This window comes from Lepidochelys kempii, chromosome 4 (genome assembly GCF_965140285.1).
Source record: "Lepidochelys kempii isolate rLepKem1 chromosome 4, rLepKem1.hap1, whole genome shotgun sequence".
Lineage (NCBI taxonomy): Eukaryota > Metazoa > Chordata > Testudines > Cheloniidae > Lepidochelys > Lepidochelys kempii.
Genome location: NC_136383.1, coordinates 111,353,643 through 111,375,851, shown reverse-complemented (window position 1 = coordinate 111,375,851; position 22,209 = coordinate 111,353,643). Strand labels below are relative to the sequence as shown.

At 39.4% G+C, this 22,209-nt stretch overlaps 1 protein-coding gene across 7 annotated transcripts in view; it reads right to left on the bottom strand.

Moving 5' to 3' along the window:
- Positions 1 to 696: 696 nt before the first annotated feature.
- The window catches only part of LDB2 (LIM domain binding 2), a 315,970-nt gene continuing 294,457 nt past the window's right edge, over positions 697 to 22,209 (bottom strand). For 2 of the 7 annotated variants that reach the window (XM_078852580.1, XM_073342442.2), the window contains 3 exons: positions 11,646 to 11,769; positions 9,980 to 10,131; positions 697 to 1,951 (listed from right to left, as the gene is read on the bottom strand). In XM_078852580.1, the coding sequence (XP_078708706.1) occupies positions 1,721 to 1,951; positions 9,980 to 10,131; positions 11,646 to 11,769 (507 nt within the window). In that variant the 3' untranslated portion in view covers positions 697 to 1,720. Of the gene's footprint in view, positions 1,987 to 9,979; positions 10,132 to 11,645; positions 11,770 to 22,209 lie in introns of all 7 variants that reach the window. The other 5 variants (XM_073342445.2, XM_073342443.2, XM_073342444.2 and 2 more) reach the window with 5 other exon arrangements.

The following is a 22,209-nucleotide window of genomic DNA, read 5'->3' as shown; positions in this document are numbered from 1 at the left end:
TGTGCAGTACTTTCCCTTCAGGATTGCACTTTTTAATGGAGTTCACAGTACTCTTTTGACATTCTCAGCAATTCCTGTTCTGTCTGAAACAAATTTTGTTACAATGTCCCAGAATGGATTGCTCTGGTATCATGTGCATCAAGTTGTTCAGTGCTATTTAAAACGCTGTAGGTTCCTGTTAAGGTTGCAAATTGGAATTTTTGAATACTGTATTGGATAGCAAAACAAGAAGAAACGATAACTTCCAATCCTTTTGTCAATAGTCTATGGAACTCTATCACACGGAATTCAGCAGAGTGGGCTGCCTCTGCTCAACTGACTCCCTGGACCAGAAGATCAGAGGTATGTAGCTCAATACTGGGGTGCTTCGGCCTAGGTAGTTCAGTGCTAATCCTGCTATATTATACTTCTTTGGGCTTGGTGCTAGCCACTGCTATTGGGCTCTCACTGACACAAACACTTAATGAGAGAAGATATAAACCAATTAAAATGTGACTGTTATATACCTTTAAATACAGCCTTTTCTTTGTGCTAGAAACAGTTGATGATGATGATGATGGTAGGTGAAACACTGATCTCAAGAAAAGAAATCGACAAAGGAATTCAGATCAACTGCACCTATCATTTCTGTTATGTGATCAGTCAAAGTTGGTATGTTTTTTGTCTGTAAGGAACTATAAAAGTACTATATAAGAGCACATTTGTTAACACAGTTTATTGGCACACTTATTGGCAAAGCATACATAAAATACAGTTGTATTATATAACACACTGACTCACTGTGTCTTTACATGATGAATTGAACATATTAATATGGAAATGAAAAAAATTAGTTTCTTTTATAAAGTTTCACATAAATACACCAGAATAATAATAAAAAATTAACTGGTTTGAGGGCTCCAGGGCTTTACAAAAATATGATACAAGAAATATACTATGAAAAGAAATAACAACAAAGCCAACTCAGATACAATAATAAACACAAAAATTTTAGATTTATTAAGCTGCCCACAAAATTAATGGATTACATGGCTTTAAAATATCTGGATCAACAGCAATTTTACAAAGCATAAACTCTCATAGGACAGGGCATCTTTCTCCACATAAAAATATTTTTCATGTCTTTGATGAAAAAAAAAGACATTTCTTGTTTCAGCACTTTGATAAATGACAGAAGGACTATTGGCATCAGCTACAATATAAATTAAAAATGCTGGATCCTTTAAATGGTTAACCAATGAAAGAAGAGTTAAAGAAAGAACTAAGGTTGCTTTAAATTACTTTTAAAAAGCTGATTTATCTGAAACAAGAAATTGTAGGTGCAAGTTGAAAAGAAGAAAATATTTTACAATTTTAAAAAAGTTTTCCATAGTTATGTTAACGAGATCCTGAGCACTGAAGACTTGTTAAATATGGCCTTTGTTTGATGAGGAAAAAAGACCCCTCCAACAAAATGCTTTGTTTGAAATTTGCCACCAGGTGCTATTTAATTTTCAATTATTTTAATTGAGTTCAGTGCCAGTATCATGTCATGTGTGAAAGCTTCCAAGAAAGGTACATGAAAGCTTATATATGATTTTTCTCTAATTAAAAAAAATCAAATAGCTGTAGTTTAGAAATAGATACTGTATCTGGAAAGGTTTTTTTTTTTTAAGAATGGTGTAAAATAGTAATTATAATCCACTGACATACATAACAGTGGATAATGCTGCAGAATAACCTATTGGGAAGCTTGTGGCGTGGGATTTTCAGATTTGGTCTCCTGGTTAGCAGGAGGTTTGTTGTTCCATGGGCTGTTATTTCCCAGCGCAGGTGAATTGTTGAAGTCTTCTTCATCATCCATGCCATTTGCTGCATCATACTGTGTGTTCTCTAGTCTAGTGATAAGCCTTTCGTCTTCATCCCCAAATTCTCCTCCCATCAGTGTTGGTTCTCCTACCACCATCACATCCTGTGAACAGCACCCAACATTTGTTATATGGAAACCTTGAGAGAGAAAAAACCAACTTAAAATAGCCATATTAGAGGATCTGAATCTGTTAATTTTGTGACATTCACACAATGGAATCAGACGCTCCTATATGGTTAGAGCCATGATGCAAACTTGCACTTGATTTTTAATTTATAAAATAAAATACTGTAAAACCCTCATTGATTTGTATATTCAAGGCCCTGGGTCTCAAAACCCCAAAAATATATAAAAATAGCAAGAAGAATGAAATATACATTTAAAAAATAATCCGACTACAAAAGTGGTCGAAAGTTTGAAATGATTGGTTTAACCTTCTACTTGGTATTTTTATCCTCTATAAATTATTTTAATTTCCAGGCCATAAATTATTTTGTTTACAAAGGCTGCTCAGGATGCAAATGAGTTGCAGTTTTGTAACATTCATGCATTAAATCTAGTACATGACACAGTACTTCTCACACTCAGGCTGTTGAAAAAAGGAACACAGTGCAAAGACGGTAACTCTCATCCCTAGCCAATGAAGCCCTTTTGCACATCCAATATACTTGACATTCTGCTACTTAATTATGGTAATTAATTTAGGTAAAGTTTTTGATAAAAACAATGTTCACGCTGATTTGACAATTTGCATAGTTAATTAAGTCATTAGCAAAAACCTGCTGATTGCCAACAAGCCCTAAATTTACCATCTGTTATTTCATGGTGCCTGTCACCCAGCTTCACGTAGGCAACCCTGCCGCCAATCTGTGCAGTCAGAGGACCAATCTGTCCAGCTGGTACCATCAAAGGAAGATGAAGAGTGCTAATTATAATTATACTGATGAAGCTAGTAGTCATCAAAAACTGAAGCATTCAAGAAGGAAAGAATCCATCTAATCACTGCTTTAAGTACAAATTGTCCTTCCACGACAACAAGTAAACCACCGACTGTACTACAGTGTACCACAGTTTTGTTGCTTTTGCACGCTAACCAGCGTGGAGTAGAAAGGTGCAAAGCCAGACTGGAAAACAGAGTGCTCTCTTGTTTTCTCTGTTTTGAGGAAAATCAGCTTGCTGTGCAAACCACAGCACTGGGGAAGTAAATACATGGAATGAATCTTTTGATGCAGCGGGACTGGTAGGGCTCCAGATAACATATTTGGTGAAAGTGCAATAATTCCAGATGTCCAGATTTGTACCTGCTGATTTAACCAGCCCTTCAAATAATCCCATCGATCCACACAGATTCATATATAAAAGGATGTATTTTTATTCATGAATATAAAGCATCTGTAAAGTGCAAACAGAATACTATTGCTTGCATATAATAAGATTTTTATTACATATGTACTTCACTCTCCATGAAATAAAACAAGCTATTGCCTATAAATATTTACACTGCTTCATCATATTCCTTAACAAAAGCTGAGATGTTATGGAAGAAAGTGTATATGGTACTTTCAAACTGTACTCAGGGAGGAATTGTGGAATGGAGGAAATGTATTACATAATTTCTTCTTTACATTGTCTTTATTGTGTTACTCTCAATATCAATAAAATATTTCTTAAATCAAACCATCACACAGCTTTGCAACATAAAAGTTTAAAGTAACAAAGGTGTTTATAATCAAAAGTTTGTTCTAATTTAGTCTTATGCCTTTAAAGCACAGACCACATTTATTTTGCAGTGCTGAACCAGGATGGACCCTATTGTGTAGGGAAAGCAGTAAGAGGACAGCAAATTAGATTTGAGCTTGCAATGTGATATGGCAGCCAAAAAAGACCAGCGTGACGTTGAGCTGGATATTGAATCACAGACTAAGGCAGTGATAGTTCATCTCTATGAAACACTGGTGAGACTGTACCTTGACTTCTGCATCAAATTCTGGGCACTTCAATACTAGAAAGATGTCAGCAATTTGGATGAAGTTCAGAGAAGTGCATCAAAAATTGCTAAGAGGCTAGAGGCCCAATTTAAGAGGACAATTAAAAGAACAAAATATGTACACATTTTACCAGATTACTGCTACGGAGGCATATGCTAAATGGGTAGAAGGATTAAAGGGAGAGGAATTGTGTAGGGTGGTCCAAAGAGGTGTAACCAGGACTACCAAGATGAAACTAAGTAAAGGACAATATAACTCACATTGGAAGGACATTTTTCCTGATGCTCAGACTAGCAAACTATGGAATTATATCTGAAAGGAATCAGTAAGAGCCCCATCACTCGAGTCACCTCAGTATTATATAGGAAACATTCCTGCAATGGCAGGGTATAAATGAAGGGCTTGTCTTCACTACGGGGGAGATCAGTGCTGCTGCAATTGATGCAGCAGGTGTCGCTAATCAATGGCAGAGCACTCTCCAGTTGACTCAGGTGCTCCACCTCTTTGAGAAGAGTAAGGTAAGTCGACCGGAGAACGTCTCCCCTTGACGCAATGCAGTGAAGACCCTGGGGTAAGTTGACCTAAGCTATGTCAACTCCAGCTATGTTATTCACATAGCTGGAGTAGCGTAACTTAAGTCGACATAACCCGGGAGTGAAGACAAGCCCTAAGTGACCCAGTAAGTATGTCCCATCTCCAATTTCTATGATCCCTTGCAGATCATTTATTATTCTTTCAGTATAACAACACCCACAAGAGAGAACAACTTGCTTATCTTTCTCCTCACCATATTCAGTATATAATTTCTGTCTGGGAGCTAAACTACAATTTTATTGAGTTTAGTGGTGTTTTCCCTGATCTTACTTACAAGATACCACAGCATTAGCTAGAGAGCACATACTCTTTACATTCTTGCTCTTTGTAGCGTATTATATCAGGCAATAAATAATTTCTCAGGTAGCACGCATGCTATCTTCTCCCCATAGTGGGTTCTCTGCTCCTCAAATGGAATGCTGAAGATCCCCACCCATTTAACCTCCACTCACTAGTTCCACCAACCTCTGAGGAGGACTGGAAGTGACTCCTTTTAGAGCCCCTCAACGCTTCTCCTTAAATTGGCCAGTGGGGGTCACTGTTCTCGAATGACACAAGGCTCCATCCCTCCCAGGGTTGAGGCTGCAGCTCTGGAGTACTCCTAGCTCCTGCTCATGGAGTGAGAAGCAGAATCCAAGAATTAAACCCTAGTCTGTTGCATGGCCACACATACTGCTCTGGGCTAGTTACAGTAGCACATATTTGACGAGATTATTTAAATAAAGATTTAGGCTATAGTCATTCTTATTAATTTACTTTGCCATTAGAAACATTTTTAGCCAAGGAATGTTTAGTGATAGAAAATATGTTTGCAGTGAAGCTCTGTAAATAAAGCAGTGGATGTTTTACACTACGTGATAGAAAATGATCATTTAATAATATAATCATAATAACAGCTTACATATATTTAGTGCCTTTCATACTGAAAAATCCCTAACTGACCCCAAATTTAAATTTTTATATATATATATATATGTAAACAGAACAATAAGACCATTATTCCCTGTGTTACTTCCTGTGATATTAGATTCATTTAATTTAAGCTGTCCTCAAATTTTGATTTGCCCAAATTTCTGTACTTCTAATGCGTAAATGTAGGCATTTTCATGGGCAAGCAGCTCCTGGCTTTGACAATTTGGCACTGTTTTTGACAACTTTGGGCACCCAGGAGTATCAGTTGATACTGGGGTGAGGATGTAACTCTCTTTCCTTGTCCTTTGTCAATGGGGTTGGAGGTGATTATGCTGAAGGGTTTGAACTTTTGGTTTCCCACCACAGCAACCATGAACAATCCCCTGCCCAAGTGCCTCCCACACCAAAATCTGTGACTACCTCCAGTGAAGAAAGCTTGACATTTCTGCTAAAATGATGGGCAGCGATAGAGCTGCCATTTAAATTAGGTTTCAGGCTTATCAGCCCCTTGAGATGCATGGGTAGTTTACACTTCTCAGTTTCAGCTGCCCACTAGGTTGACAATCTATTCTTGTTTATTTAGCCGTCATGGTTGAGAAAAAATTCTAAACTGACTTGCACACCTCCATTCCCTTAAAACTAAGGGAATTGTTGAGTCATCAAGAAGTCTCTGGGTGTTCTACATGGATCTGATGGCATGATACTATTCTGTCAGGTGTCACAAGGGTGACATCCTGGCATATGCAGGAAGTTCTGAGCTAGAACTAAAATGGTGAATGGATGTGCTGGAGTGGCTTTGGCAAGCAATCCTGAAACTTAACCCTGTGAAGGGCAAGTTCTTCTAGAGGGGAATGGTGTTTCTGGGGCATCTCTGTAGACTTAGGAAAGTGACTACAATGTTAGGGTTTGGAATCTCAGCATTCTGCCAGCTACAGGAGTCCCTTTGTGCTAGAAGTTTATCACTGCCCATTGTACAGTTTGACATAGAAGGGATCACTATTCTGGGGGACCGCTCAGTGCAGTCAGGCTTTCCAGAAGACGAAGGAGAGTTTGATCAGAACATCATTCAGAGTATATCTGGAAAGGGATGCTCTTTTGCATTGGGAAAAGCTGCCAGTGAGAGACAGGAGCTGTGCTCTCCTAAGAGGACGTGACTGAGAATGGACAGTGGTCTTCTATAGCTTGATCTTCAGAAAACTGGAATGAAACTACTGTATGACCCACAGGGAATTACTGGCAGAGATATTTCACCCATAATGTGGGCATCACTGCATAGCGTGCTACAAACTCTGTCAAACTTCAGGCAATGCAAAGAACAGATAAGCTGGAGCAGTACAATTCTAGGGCCCCAGCATGGAAATACAGTCACCTTGTCTCACTGCCGGTGCTTGTAACTGAATTGTCAATATTGTCGCTGCCAGAAGTATCGGTCAGAATGGAAGCAGGTTGAGGAGACGGCATCCGTACTACTATTGTAGCAGGAGGGGGAGAAGGCCACTTAGGCAAATAGTGTTTCAAGTAGTGCACTGATAAAGCTTTTGTTATCCCAGTGAGTTTGGACAAAGTCCTGGGAGGGTTTATGCAGGAAGTGTCAGACCCACTGTGGTTTCAATGTCTGTGTTAGCTGATGTGACCACGTGTGCTGAAGATGAACTATCACATGCCTATAGAGTACTGTGGAATGATGGAGACCTCATACTGGGTTCTGAAAAGGTTCTGTTGGCTCAGGTGACAAATGTGACATTTACGGGGGGTAATGTCTTGTACAGCATCCAGAGCACAGGCAGTGCCAATATAGGGGCAGTATTGGAGTGGAGAGTTACTGATGTTCTGTAACAGGAATGACCTTATTGGGGACAGGCCACAGAAACATTTTTTAACCTGGAAGACAGGATGAATTTATTTACTAGAGAGAAACTGAGATAGAAGCATAGCATTCACTAGATCGTGGGGAAATGACTGTACCCCACAGGAGAGAGTTCTTTGCTGGGTGGAGCTGTATCACTGGAGAAAAAGGGAAACCTCATATTAACCCAATATGGTTCTGGATATGAGCTCACCATTGGGTCCTCCAGAGAAATGATGTGGAGGAAAATGGAACAGGAGCGGGTGCTGCTTAGTTGAGTCACCTGGAGCCAGAAGTTGGGATCATCTAATTTCTGTTAGCTAATGACAGCAGGAAGAAAGGAGAAGTTCCTCACTTGCCTGGTGCTTCAACATTTGCAGAATTGTTTAGTTCCAAGTTGTTTATTTCCCACGAGCAGAGAAAACGACAGGTCTAGCCACAGAGAGTGCCATGACAAACAGGGATTTCAGTTCAATGGCAAACTGTAGCCTGAAACTTGTGAAGTGAGGGCATTATATTGAGGATGAACACATGCAAGGGCAAAGGAAATGTAGTATGTTTCCCTCCCTCACTGCATATCGGTGAAGGCAAGTGTAATAAATTTCACCTTTGCTATTGATCACTTTGCTTGTGGATGAGGTTAAAAAAGGCAAACTGAAAGCGAGATTGCTGCGACCTGTAGCCAGCTTTAGAGAACACAAACTCTTCTGAAATGATGATCCTAGACTGTATTGTTTTAAAGAAATATGGTCTTGCCTCATTCACTCACATGCCCTTGACACTTCAGTATGTTTAGGTGAAAGGTATATTTAATTTAAAGAAAAAAGATTTGAATAGGTTTACACCGGAATGCCCTATAACTGAAAACACATTAGGTTCTGTCTGTCCTATATAATAGTATTTTTTTCTACAAAAGATGAACAATAATGAAAATATGTTCTCTATGAAGCACTATGAAATACAGTGAAGACTGAAAGTCAACCCACATGACTTGGAAAAATCATATGGAATATATTGTACCCTTGTGTGCATCAGAGTAGATGTACAACAATCATTACCATCAATGAGAGCTGCACTACAATAATTCTTTAATTAGTGAGATATAAAGAAAACTCTCTCACCCTTGTGTATCAATGGGTGAAGTTTACTATTAAAGGGCTTGATTGTTCAATAAGATGTGAGTGCCAACTTCCACTGCAGTCGATGAGAGTTGCATGAACAGATCTCCTGGGATGGGGAGGCCTAAGTGATGTGTATGCAGGGGGACAGATTCTGGTTCAGCTGAATTGAGCTCACTAAAGGAGGTGGGAGAAATGAAGTGGTACAAGCTGTCTTTACTGTCCCTTGATCCTGGAGACAGCTGGGGAGCAATCTGGATTCTCTACCTACACCTGAAGGTTGCTTTTTCTTCAACATGGTTTCTCACAGCTGCGAAGGCATCATCCTGGCAGCCAGGAATAGCCAGACGTAACAGCATGTGGCACCTGAGGATGGAAGGAATCTCCAGGGTAGCCAGTTATGCCAGCTTTCTGGATGCTTTCTGCCACCAGAATAGTGGAAGAACAGCCAGAGTTGCAGTGAAAATCTTCTCCTTAGATGAAGGATCCACATGAAAAATTTGATTTGACAGGGCGAAAATATGAACTTGATATACTGAAGCCAAAAGCTGTAGTAATCTAGGAGGTTGCTCAATCAGTTGTAGAATCAGTCCATTTCATATTGTATGGTATTACTTTTAGATAGTCCACTCCTCTTTTTTACCTAAAAAGTCAGGGTTTCTGGGAGCCCACCTCCAGGTGATTATTAATGGCCTACATCCTTTGTTAGGATCCACAAAGGACCCACCATTTTGTATGTTTATCAAAAATACAATAAAAGTCACTGCATGTTATTCTGTTAGTTCCCATATTGTCAAATTAATTTCCATAGCTTTCAAAAGCATGTGCTACCTTCTCTGGATATAAGAGAGAATTCACTCACAGTCTGGGGCCTGATTACTCATATGTAGTGATTAAGACAATAAACTTAACACTGGTAAGAGGAAATATTATTTTGCATGCTGCATAATTAACCCATGGAACTATTGCCACAAGATGCCACTGAGATCAAGATCTTAGTATGGTTCAAAAAAGAATTAGCTGTTAATATGTACCACAAAATCATTAATAGTTACACATAACGGGATAAAAATTTGTAAGGGGCAGCAGTTCTCATGCTTCAGGGCATAAGCCAACTGCTAACTGATAGGGATTATGAGGAGATAACTTCTACTCTCAGGTTATTCCATACTTGTTCAGTGTGGGGTTTCTTGCAGCTTCCACTGAAGCATCTGACAAAGGTCACTCACTGTTGGAGACAGGACAGCAGTCTCGAGAGACCACTGGTCTGGTTTGGTCTGGCAATCCCTGTGATCCTATTACGAAGGTTAATGTGTTCATCTGCCTTGCGATGGACGGGAGTCTGAAAGAATCTATCAGCACTGCTACTACTGATAACCAAAAGCCCAACCTAACTCCAGCTGAAGGCAGTGGAAAGACTCCCATTGACCTGAATGGGATTTGGATCATGCCTCCCAAAATTACATCCACTGCTTGAGGATTATTTATTAAAATTGCACTTCAGCACAGATTCCTCACAATTCATCTCTTTTTCCCCTGTATCCACACCATATTATGTAAGGTCTCTTCATGCTTGTGATAATTTTGGCTCAAGAATATATCTTCTTTAAAATTTTAGGGGCAGCTTAAAGTATTGTAAGTGATTCAGGCCTAAAAGGAAAGTGAGACTTACAGGTACCTGACTTGACAGGCTCAGGTTTGCAGCTCCTGTTTTTTTCTTGCTATTGGTACTATTTGCATTGTTCCCAGCACTGCTGTTTGAAGTGCTGCTGGTTGAATTTTTCCTTTTTCTCCGTTTGGTTGTTGGTTGTCTTGTGGGCTCTGCTATAATAAAAATGTAAGAGGCAAAGCAAATTACAGACATTTTAAAGCCCATAGAAGAATTAACTACAAAAAGAAGTGCTAAAAATCTGTTTCTTCTCAGCTTTTTTTAAATTCATGGGTAATTATTGATTTTTATTAATTATTATTATTATTATTATTATTATTATTATCATCATCATTATTATTTTGGAGCGAACCCATGAGCATGTGAATGCTGCATGGAACAAAAAGAAATGGAATCTGGTTTCAGTTTTAGTAGTAATTAATTTTACATCACTATCCATCCATGCATCTCAAAGTGCTTTACAAAGAACCACTATAGTTAAGTATCATTAGAGAAAACTGCGGCACCAACAGGTGAAGTGGCTTGCTGAAGGTCAGATAGTAGGTCAGGCACAGAGCTAACAACCGAATCCAACTCTACTTTCTTCAAGCCCACTGAATCTAACCTTTGGACTATCTGTCTATGTCAAACATGTTTTACAGATAAGAGCAGCTTTCTAAAGTACTGTCAGCATCCAATTGCAATTAAGTGAAAGGCTACATCATTTTCTGCTACTTCAGTCACAGACCTCACCTTTGGTAGACCCTCACAGTAGAATATGTCGACCTGTGCTAAAATATGTTTCTCTACTAGTTTTCCAAATATTTATCGAGTCAAGACTATTACATTCACTTGACTTAAGACCTTTGGCCACAAAAAACCAAAGGTGATAACTTGTACAGTTCACTCAGATTGTGGTATGTGCGTTTACTTTCAATTTAAATTTTTTTTGTAAATGGTATTTTTGTGTTTATGATCAATGAAGTTAAATTCAGGCCTGTAAGTAAAAATTTATTGGACTAGAAGACTATTAATTATGACTTGAAGCTGTAATTCCAGAGTCACAGCAGGAAGCTGTAATATATAAACTATGAATTCTAATGGAGCCAATGAGCATTTCATATACTATGTATTATCTTTTACTTATGCTGAATTATATCTTACATGTTGTAAAACTATTTGAATGTGTATACATCTAAAATTTATTTAATATTATGTAGCATCAGAGTCAGATTACATACCATTAGAATTATATCTAAGGCCTGGTCTACACAGCCGGGGTAAATTGACCTAAATTACGCTATTCCAGCTACATGAATAGTGTAGCTGGAGTTGACATAGCTTAGGATGACTTACTACAATGTCTACACCATGCTGCGTTGATGGGAGACACTCTCCCATCGACTTACCTTAATCTTCTCGTTCTGGTGGAGTACCGGAGTCGATTGGAGAGCTCTCTGCAGTCAATTTAGTGAGTCTTCATTATACCCGCTAAATCGACTCCAGCTGCATCAATTGCAGCAGCGTCAATCCCCGGTAAATGTAATCCCTAAGGTTATGTTTAGAATAGTGCTTAACTTTGTTGTCTTATTTCCTTTCCTAGTGGATTGTCCGCAAAGTTTTTCAGTGTTTCTATATTCATTCAATAATAACAACAACAAGTGCAATAAAAATAGAGAGAAAAACATACCTGGTGGTGCCACCATTCTCTGCCATTTTTGAAACAAGCATGTCTTCAGGCAGTCCCGAGGACTTAGATTGTAAGTTTTATGTCTTGACATCAGTTCTTGCATTGGCTCCAATATTACACACAACTGAAAGAATCAGAACAGAATGATTTAATCTAAAAACAACTTAGCATTAAAGGGTTGGCAGAGTCTGAAACTCAGCCATTGCTTTCCTGGTTTTTGTTTTGGCTTTTCCTAGTTAGCTAATAGAGAGTGTCCAATACAGTATAGTTCTGTTTGTGTTGAGACCAGCCTAAATTTGCCTCCAGGACCTCTCTCCTCCTTTCCCTATGTCACTGGTACTTACACATGCCATGACTACCTGCTCCTCCCCGGCACTGCACTTAAGTCCATCTAGATGTCTTGAAAGGTCCACAATCTTCGCACCCAGCAGGAATACACTATGCGGTTCTCTCAGTCATCACAAACCCCACTATCTATATTTCTAGTACATGAATCCCCCATTACTCTTACCTGTCTCTTCTTAATAACTGGGATCCCCTCCCAGGAGGGGTATCCTCAGTGTGAGAGGATACCATGACATCATCTGGAAGGAGGGTCCCAACTATGGGATCGTCTTCCTCTGTGCCATTTTGATGTCCTTCCCCAAGACTTTCATCCTCCTCAACAGCACAGAGGCTGTCAGACTTGGGGTGAGACAATTCTATTGTGTCCTGGAAAGTCTTGTCTCTGTATCTCTCTGTGTCCTTTAGCTCCTCCAGTTCAGCCACCCTGGTTTCAAGAGACCATAGGGCCATGAATTGCTTGCACCGAATGTACACATATGTCCCTGCTTACAAGGCAGATAATCACACATGCTGCATTCAGTGCAATAAACTGGATAGCGCCCACTTACTGCTGGCCATGCACAAACAAAATTTCTCCTGTGCCATATGGGTTTATGCTGCCCATATTGTAACTAGGGAAATCTACTGAGTCACTGCTATCTATAGATCTCTTAAATGATAATTCTGTCTGTAATCTATTTAATTTCACAGAGAAATTATAACTGGTTAAGAAACACAGAAGAAGGTAGAGATGCCTGCAGGACTGGTCATAAGCACAAGCATTCAAAGTGATTCCTTGTTGCCCTCATGTACTGATTGATTTAGCAACTCAGTCTAGCTTGAACAACCCCTCTGGTTCTGGAATCAGGACATTCTCAGCACATTTCTCTCTCCAGAGCCTTGGACCCTGCAAAGCATAAGGTCAATTCTGGATGCCTCAGGAATAACAGGTACTGTGCTCTGCAGTGACAAGTTCATTTTAAATGCATCTAGCTCGCTGTGAATTGGACACATATAAAAAGAACTGGATTAACAATGATTGATATTAAATCTTTCAGTCTTTCTTGGTGACCTTTGAGACCCTTTTGAAATCTAAAGTGACTCAAAGAACAAATCCCTGAAAGAGGAAGGGATCATGGTCCAATTATCCTAAGTCTGAAGAATCTGCCAGCAACAATCAGTATCTTGGTCCTTGCAAAGAGCTGGATTAAAAACGTAAGGATAAGATGCATTTAATACAGGGGCAGATGCAGACCTAATGCACCTGCCACTCTGACGTACCAGTAAGTAGTCTAAATGGCAGTCCAGATTTAACTACACCATTTTATGAAGTGATTTTTCTCAAATAATTGTAAAGAAGTGTTTGACATTCCCCTGACTTTATCAGATAATCTCATTCTTTTAGTTGTCTTTTTAAAAAAATTATTAACGTTCTACAAAGGTTTAGATCATGCTTAAGGTAACAATCCTTACTTAAGTATCATGATACTAATTATTATTATTATTATCAACAAACATGTGGACAAGGGGGATCTAGTGGACATAGTGTACTTAGATTTCCAGAAAGCCTTTGACAAGGTGCCTCACCAAAGGCTCTTACATAAATTAAGTTGTCATGGGATAAGAGGGAAGATCCTTTCATAGACTGAGAACTGGTTAAAACACAGGGAACAAAGGGTAGGAATAAATGGTAAATGTTCAGAATGGAGAGGGGTAACTAGTGGTGTTCCCCAAAGGTCAGTCCTAGGACCAATCCTATTCAATTTATTCATAAATCATCTGGAGAAAGGGGTAAACAGTGAGGTGGCAACGTTTGCAGATGATACTAAACTGCTCAAGATAGTTAAGACCAAAACAGACTGTGAAGAACTTCAAAAAGATCTCACGAAACTGACTGGGCAACAAAATGGCAAATGAAATTTAATGTGGATAAATGTAAAGTAATGCACATTGGAAAAAATAACCCCAACTATACATACAATATGATGGGACTAATTTAGCTACAACTAATCAGGAAAAAGATCTTGGAGTCATCGTGGATAGTTCTCTGAAGACGTCCACGCAGTGTGCAGTGACAGTCAAAAAAGCAAATGGGATGTTAGGAATCATTAAAAAAGGGATAGAGAATAAGATGGAGAATATCTTATAGCCCTTATATAAATCCATGGTACGCCCACATCTTGAATACTGCATACAGATGTGGTCCCCCTCATCTCAAAAAAGATATACTGGCATTAGAAAAGGTTCAGAGAAGGGCAACTAAAATGATTAGGGCTTTGGAACTGGTCCCATATGAGGAGAGATTAAAGAAGCTAGGACTTTTCAGCTTGGAAAAGAGGAGACTAAGGGAGGATATGATAGAGGTATAAAAAAATCATGAGTGGGGTGGAGAAAATGAATAAAGAAAAGTTATTTACTTGTTCCCATAATATAAGAACTAGGGGCCACCAAATTAAATTAATGGGTATCAGCTTAAAAACAAATAAAAGAAGTTCTTCTTCACTCAGTGCACACAGTGTGGAACTCCTTGCCTGAGGAGGTTGTGAAGGCTAGGACTATAACAGGGTTTAAAAGAGAACTGGATAAATTCATGGAGGTTAAGTCCATTAATGGCTATTAGCCAGGATGGGTAAGGAATGGTGTCCCTAGCCTCTGTTTGTCAGAGGGTGGAGATGGATGACAGGAGAGAGATCACTTGATCACTACCTGTTAGGTTCACTCCCTCTGGAGCACCTGGCATTGGCCACTGTAGGTAGACAGGATACTGGGCTGGATGGACCTTTGGTCTCACCCAGTATGACCATTCTTATGTTCTTAATAAAATAATAATAATAATATAATAACAACAATAATACATACTTATCTTATTTATAAGCATTTTCTAGAGCGCCCAATACAAATTTCATTGATGGGGAAAGATACACACATTAAATATTCTACTGCAGTGATGTAGGAGTATGTAAGTAATATAGCAGTAGGGAAATATTACTGACTACCTGACCAGGATGGTGATAGTGACTGTGAAATGCTCAGGGAGATTAGAGAGGCTATTAAAATAAAAAACTCAATAATAATGGGGGATTTCAGCTATCCCCATAATGATTGGTTGCATATCACCGCAGAACGGGATGCAGAGATAAAATTTCTTGACACCTTAAATGACTGCTTCTTGGAGCAGCTAGTCCTGGAACCCACAAGAGGAGAGGCAATTCTTGATTTAGTCCGAAGTGGAGCACAGGATCAGGTCCAAGAGGTGAATGTAGCTTGGTGATAGTGATAATAAAATTAAATTTAACATCCCTGTGGCGGGGAAAATACCACAGTGGCCCAGCACTTAATTTCAGAAAGGGTAACTACATAAAAATGAGGAGGTTAGTTAAACAGAAATTAAAAGGTACAGCACCAAAAGTAAAATCCCTTCAAGCTGCATGGAAATTTTTTAAAGACACCATAACAGAGGCTCAACTTAAATGTATACCCCAAATTAAAAAAACATAGTAAGAGAACCAAAAAAGAGCCACCGTGGCTAAACAACAAAGTAGAAGAAGCAGTGAGAGGCAAAAAGGCATCTTTCAAAAGTGGAAGTTAAATCCTAGTGAGGAAAATAGAAAGGGGCATAAACTCTGGCAAATTAAGTGTAAAAATATAATTAGGAAGGCCAAAAAAGAATTTGAAAAACATCTAGCCAAAGACTCAAAAAGTAATAGCAAATTTTTTTTAAGCACATCAGAAGAAGGAAGCCCGCTAAACAACCAGCGGGGCTTCTGGACGATCGAGATGCTAAAGGAGCACTCAAGGATGACAAGGCCATTGTGGAGAAACTAAATGAATTCTTTGCATCGGTCTTCACGGTTGAGGATGTGAGGGAGATACCCAAACCTGAGCCATTCTTTTAGGTGACAAATCTGAGGAACTGTCCCAGATTGAGGTATCATTAGAGGAGGTTTTGGAACAAACTGATAAACTAAACAGTAATAAGTAACCAGGACCAGATGGTATTCACCCAAGAGCTCTGAAGGAACTCAAATGTGAAATTTCAGGACTACTAATTGTAGTCTGTAACCTATCATTTAAATCAGCTTCTATACCAAATGACTGGAGGATAGCTAATGTAACGCCAATTTTTAAAAAGGGCTTTAGTGGTGACCCCAGCAATTACAGGCTGGTAAGCCTGACTTCAGTACTGGGCAAACTGGTTGAAACCATAGTAAAGTACAAAATTGTCAGACACATATATGAACATAATTTGTTGGGGAATAGTCAACATGGTTTTGGCAAAGGGAAATCATGCCTCACCAATCTACTAGAATTCTTTGGGAGTGGAGGGGTCAACAAGCATGTGGATAAAGGGGACCCAGTGGATATAGTGTATTTAGATTTTCAGAAAGCCTTTGACAAGGTCCCTCACCAAAGGCTATTAAGCAAAGTAGGCTGTCATGGGATAAGAGGGAAGGTCCTCTCATGGATTGGTAACTAGTTAAAAGATAGGAAACAAAGGGTAGGAATGAATGGTCAGTTTTCAGAATAAAAAGCGGTAAATAGTGGTGTTCCCCGGGGGTCTGTACTGGGTCCAGTCCTATTCAACATATTAATAAATAATCTGGAAAAAGGGGTAAACAATGAGATGGTAAAATGTGCAGATGATACACAACTACTCAAGATAGTTAAGTCCCAGGCAGACTGTGAAGAGCTACAAGAGGATCTCTCAAAACTGGGTGACTGGGCAACAAAATGGCAGATGAAATTCAATGTTGACAAATGCAAAGTAATGTACATTGGAAAACATAATCCCAACTATACATATAAAATGATGGGGTCCAAATTAGCTGTTACCATTCAAGAAAGAGATACTGGAGTCATTGTGGATAGTTCTCTGAAAACATCCACCCAATGTGCAGAGGCAGTCAAAAAAGTGAACAGAATGTTGGAAATCATTAAGAAAGGGATAGAGAATAAGACAGAAAATATCATATTGCCTCTATATAAATTCATGCTATGCCCACATCTTGAAAACTGTTTGCAGATGTGCTCACCCCATATAAAAAAAAAGCTATATTGGAATTGGAAAACATTCAGAAAAGGGCAACAAAAATGATTAGGGGTATGGAGTGTCTGCCATATGAGGAGAGATTAATAAGACTGGGACTTTTCAGCTTGGAAAAGAGACGACTAAAGGAAGGTATGATAGAGGTCTATAAAATCATGATTGATGCGGAGAATGTAAATGAGGAAGTATTATTTACTCCTTCTCATGACACAAGAACTAGGGGGTCACCAAATGAAATTAATAGGCAGCAGGTTTAAAACAAACAAAAAGAAGTATTTTTTCACACAATGCACAGTCAACCTGTGGAACTCCTTGCCAGAGGATGTTGCGAAGCCTAAGATTATAACAGGGTTAAAAAAAGAACTAGATAAATTCATAGAGGATAAATACATCAATGGCTATTAGCCAGATGGGTAAGGAATGGTGTCCCTAGCCTCTGTTGGTCAGAGGGTGGAGATGGATGACAGGAGAGAGATCACTTGATCATTACCTGTTAGGTTCACTCCCTCTGGGGCACCTGGCATTGGCCACTGTCGGAAGACAGGATACTGGGCTAGATGGACCTTTGGTCTAATCCAGTATGGCCTTTCTTATGTCTTAAGTATTAGTATTTTTTTGCAGACACTTTGCACTTAGCACTGCACAAGATACAAAAGAGACAGTTCCTAATCTGATAAGCTTACAATTTTCATAACATAAAGTCTTTGAAAATTATATTTCTTTTTCATAATATAAAATGAGTGTTTGGAAGAATGCATACCATTTTACAGACATGGAAAGACTATATGATCTCCCTGCATTACTAAAACATCCCCAAAAGTACCATACATTTCACTTACTATTCTAGTATTATTATAATTAGTCTCCACCTAGGTTTTTATATTACACCTCTGACCATGGGATTTGACTACTACGACTACAGTACTACTAGGAGTACTAATAGAATCTATGTGCCATAAGTGAGCATGGCCCTTTAAGCCACAGGAAAACCCACTGTCCTGATAAGCTTACATTCTAGGGTGTTAATCATGCAACTGGATCCTCATGATTTGACCCTCACACCTGTGTGGAGTCCTAATGACTTCAATGGCGCTACATATGGGCCCTATGGTGGACCCACACTGATCCAATGATCAGATTAGAATCTAAGATAAAATATGAGAGAATGAGCAGCAATATGCCTTTCGAGCTCAGGGGAAGGGAAGGTAATGGTGAAAGAAAGAAAGAAAGAAAGAAAGAAAGAAAGAAAGAAAGAAAGAAAGAAAGAAAGAAAGAAAGAAAGAAAGAAAGAAAGAAAGAAAGGTAAGGATAAGAACGAGAAGATCACATTGGGTTAAACATACACATTTTTCTTACACAGAAGGCTACTGTTTATGGGCTTCAGAGAAAGAACAGTGTTTTAAGGAGGGACTTGGAGACATAGCAGACAGGGTCAACAAGGGTTCCAAGTGTCTGGGGCAGTATGGAAGCTCCTGTAGTCCTTCAATTATTGGTTCAAGTACATAATACAAGGCCAAAATCTCCTTTCACAGATAATGGTCCAAATCCAGCCCTGGAGGGTCACTGTCATTACACCAAGGTTGGATTTGGCACCACCATTTTTGTTTGAACACTGATTTTCTATACTCATTTGAGAATCTCAGTGCATTGTGATAGCACCACAGTTTAGAGGAAAGGGCTAAGAGGAAAGTTCTCTTTCACACTACGGTTTAAGAACTTTATGTCTCTTGTTTCTAACTTTGATTCTCACTCTCTTCAGCCTCTCTTCTTTTTCTCCACCAGAGTTGCTACCGCTCATATAATCTAGGCTTATTTTTCCATGCATAAGATGTTTTTTTTTAAAGCTATCGTAGCTCTGCCAGTTATGAGCTGCAGGTGGCAGAACTAACTCAGCTAAGAAACTTTTCCCACTACTTAAATGCTATGGAGCACAAAAGAACTGCATTCATTTCTGTCAATCAATGCTTTTTGCATTTTAAAGAGAATGCAGTGGGACTTGGAATCATGCAGTACTTATGTGTGGTAAGAAGGATCACAATCAGCAAGCCAATATCTTTACAGCAAGAAATCCATTTAGTCTGTATGTGTCATACCAACAACAACTCCAAAATTCTACCCAAAGCAGTAGGTTTAGAGGGAGACTGCCTCTGTCTATGGCATATAGCTTTCACCCCTCATAAGGAAAAGCTACATTCATCACCAAGGAAGATGGACTTTTTAAATATTTCATTGGAGATGACACCTAGAAAATGATGTGGAATATGATGACGTAATATTATTCTGACTGAAACAAGAGTGAGAAATTCACCAGCAGCTAGAGAGACTTCCTTGAAGTTTTATTACAACTCAGCTTTTACTCTCCAATATCTGGCATCTTTCTCCAGCTGAGAGCCTGTATCAGCCACTTGGAAAACGGAGGAAACTGTGGAACAGTTGCAGCTCAGACAGATTTACAACTCTTCATAAAAGTGACAACCCTCTCTCTCCCCCCCCATCCCACCCCCACCCCACATTTCAATCTGAGCACTGTTCACCAGTTTAGATTTAGACAGTTAAATTATACCTGGAATAGGCTGTGCAATCTTGATATAGTTCAATGCTTTGTTTTACAGCTCTTTCTTTCTCCTCAAAGGGTCTGACTTAATAACAAACAAAGCTGAACACACACATTTTTGCTTTAATTTTTAGGTTGAACTGTCACATTCCAGCGTGTGCTTTGCAACGGCACTTTGTGTATGTTCTATACAGAATGCTTTCATTTCAATTAACACAGGGAATGAAATCCTGGCCCCACTAAATTCCATGGCAAAACTCCCACTGACTTCAGTGGAGCAAGATTTCACCAAAGAAATCGCAATTTGAATGTCAGGTACGGTATATCCAATCACTGTGTTTTTCAGAGGCCCGCAGGTATTTTTACATATCGTTATTGATACCCCCGTGAACAGCTGGTTGATACAATATGAGTACTATTATGTCACACTGAGAAGAACTAGCCTTGAAAGCTTGACCTCTGTTGTGCCCTCAAAGCACTGTATAATAGTACATGGCAGTAATGTATTGAAACAGTATCACCTCTCAGCAGCTCTGAATATCATGTACCCTTAGGTGAGGTAAATAAAAGGAAGGAAGGGTTTGGGGTCACTTTAAACGTCTCTGCTGATGACTTTTTCAAAATTAATCTAACTATTCTTTTGTAGAACAGAATGGAAACGTCCCAGGAGCATGCAACATATTGCTGAGTCTTTCATTAGCCAGGCTGCAAAATGCATGACTCAAAATAGTTGGTGCTTTTTGTGAGTATTCACATGTGAATATAGATTTTCACCTTAAAAACTGCCTTTAATGGATTCCATTAAAAAGATTTAGGCACCCATGAAAAAAGTATTTAGATTTTTCATGACCCCAAATAGTACTTTTAGTACTAATTTTACTGTTTGGTTGGTTTTTTACTTTGCTCTAAGCACTTCCCTGGTTTGTCACCTCTCCTATGACTCTCTTGCAGCACTGAGTTTTTAGTGGGTCAGCTACATGCATTCTTCCTACATCATGAACACTACACCAAAATTAGAATTTTAGCAGATTTCTGCTGCCACAAAACAGAACTAAGCTCAACTCCTTGGTACCTAATTGCATCTTCTTTAGCACCCAGAGTACATTCTCTGTATCATCGTATATTTGTTCAGATTTTGGAAACTAACTAGCCATTTTCAAGATATAGTCAAGGCCCTGCATGCCCCACAGCAAGCTGAACCTAAATTCTAGATTTCTGGACTCTGTGGCACTTTGATGTGGCAGACAGGATATTCTGCAGCAGTTTTATTTCAATTAAAAAGTAGCAAATACAATCTGAAAATTAATAATTCAGTCAGTACAGTATTCATTCTTTGCATTGTAGTAGTGCACAGGAGACCCAGTCATGGACAAGGATCCCATTGTGCTAGGGGCTGTACAAACACGGAACTAAAAGATGGTCACTGCCTAAAATCTAATTAGTCCAGTAACCTCTGGTAGTCCCTGAGTCATTTATTTTTATATTAATTTCCATTTATTTGTTACTGTCCCTATATTTTCTGTTTTTGCCATGAAAAGATTGACAGTGTTGCTGTGCATAACTGCTCTATCATAGCCTTTGTCAGAGGTTAAGGTGGAGCTTTTGGCACCTGGTTAGGAAGCAGTTTGAACTTCTGGTACCTGGAGGTGGGCATAGGAGGCAGTTTAGGAATGTGGGATAAGCACAGTAGCTGGAGGTTTCCACTAAAAAGACTGAGCTATTGGTTTAGGTTTTCTGAAGACTCTGCAAGATGGCACTGCATCAGGTTATATTTGGCTCACATTTTCAAGCACTTTACGACCATATGAAAAATGAAAGCTGAGAAAGTTGAGTGATCAATGCCTCCATGTCTAGTTGGCAGCTGATATCAAGTGGAGTGCCCCAAGGGTTGGTCCTCGGGCTGGTTTTGTTCAATATCTTCATAAATGATCTGCAAAAAGAAAAGGGGTACTTGTGGCACCTTAGAGACTAACCAATTTAGAGACTAACCTTAGAGACTAACACGGCTGTTACTCTGAAACCTGTCATAAGTGATCTGGAGGATGGTGTGGATTGCACCCTCAGCAAGTTTGCAGATGACACTAAACTGGGAGGAGAGGTAGATACGCTGGAGGGTAGGGATAGGATACAGAGGGCCCTAGACAAATTAGAGGATTGGGCCAAAAGAAATCTGATGAGGTTCAACAAGGACAAGTGCAGAGTCCTGCACTTAGGACGGACGAATCCAATGCAGCGCTACAGACTAGGGACCGAATGGCTAGGCAGCAGTTCTGCAGAAAAGGACCAAGGGGTTACAGTGGACGAGAAGCTGGATATGAGTCAACAGTGTGCCCTTGTTGCCAAGAAGGCCAATGGCCTTTTGGGATGTATATGTAGGGGCATTGCCAGCAGATCGAGGGACGTGATCGTTCCCCTCTATTTGACATTGGTGAGGCCTCATCTGGAGTACTGTGTCCAGTTTTGGGCCTCACACTACAAGAAGGATGTGGAAAAATTGGAAAGAGTCCAGCGGAGGGCAACAAAAATGATTAGGGGACTGGAACACATGACTTATGAGGAGAGGTTGAGGGAACTGGGATTGTTTAGTCTGCGGAAGAGAAGAATGAGGGGGGTTTTGATAGCTGCTTTCAACTACCTGA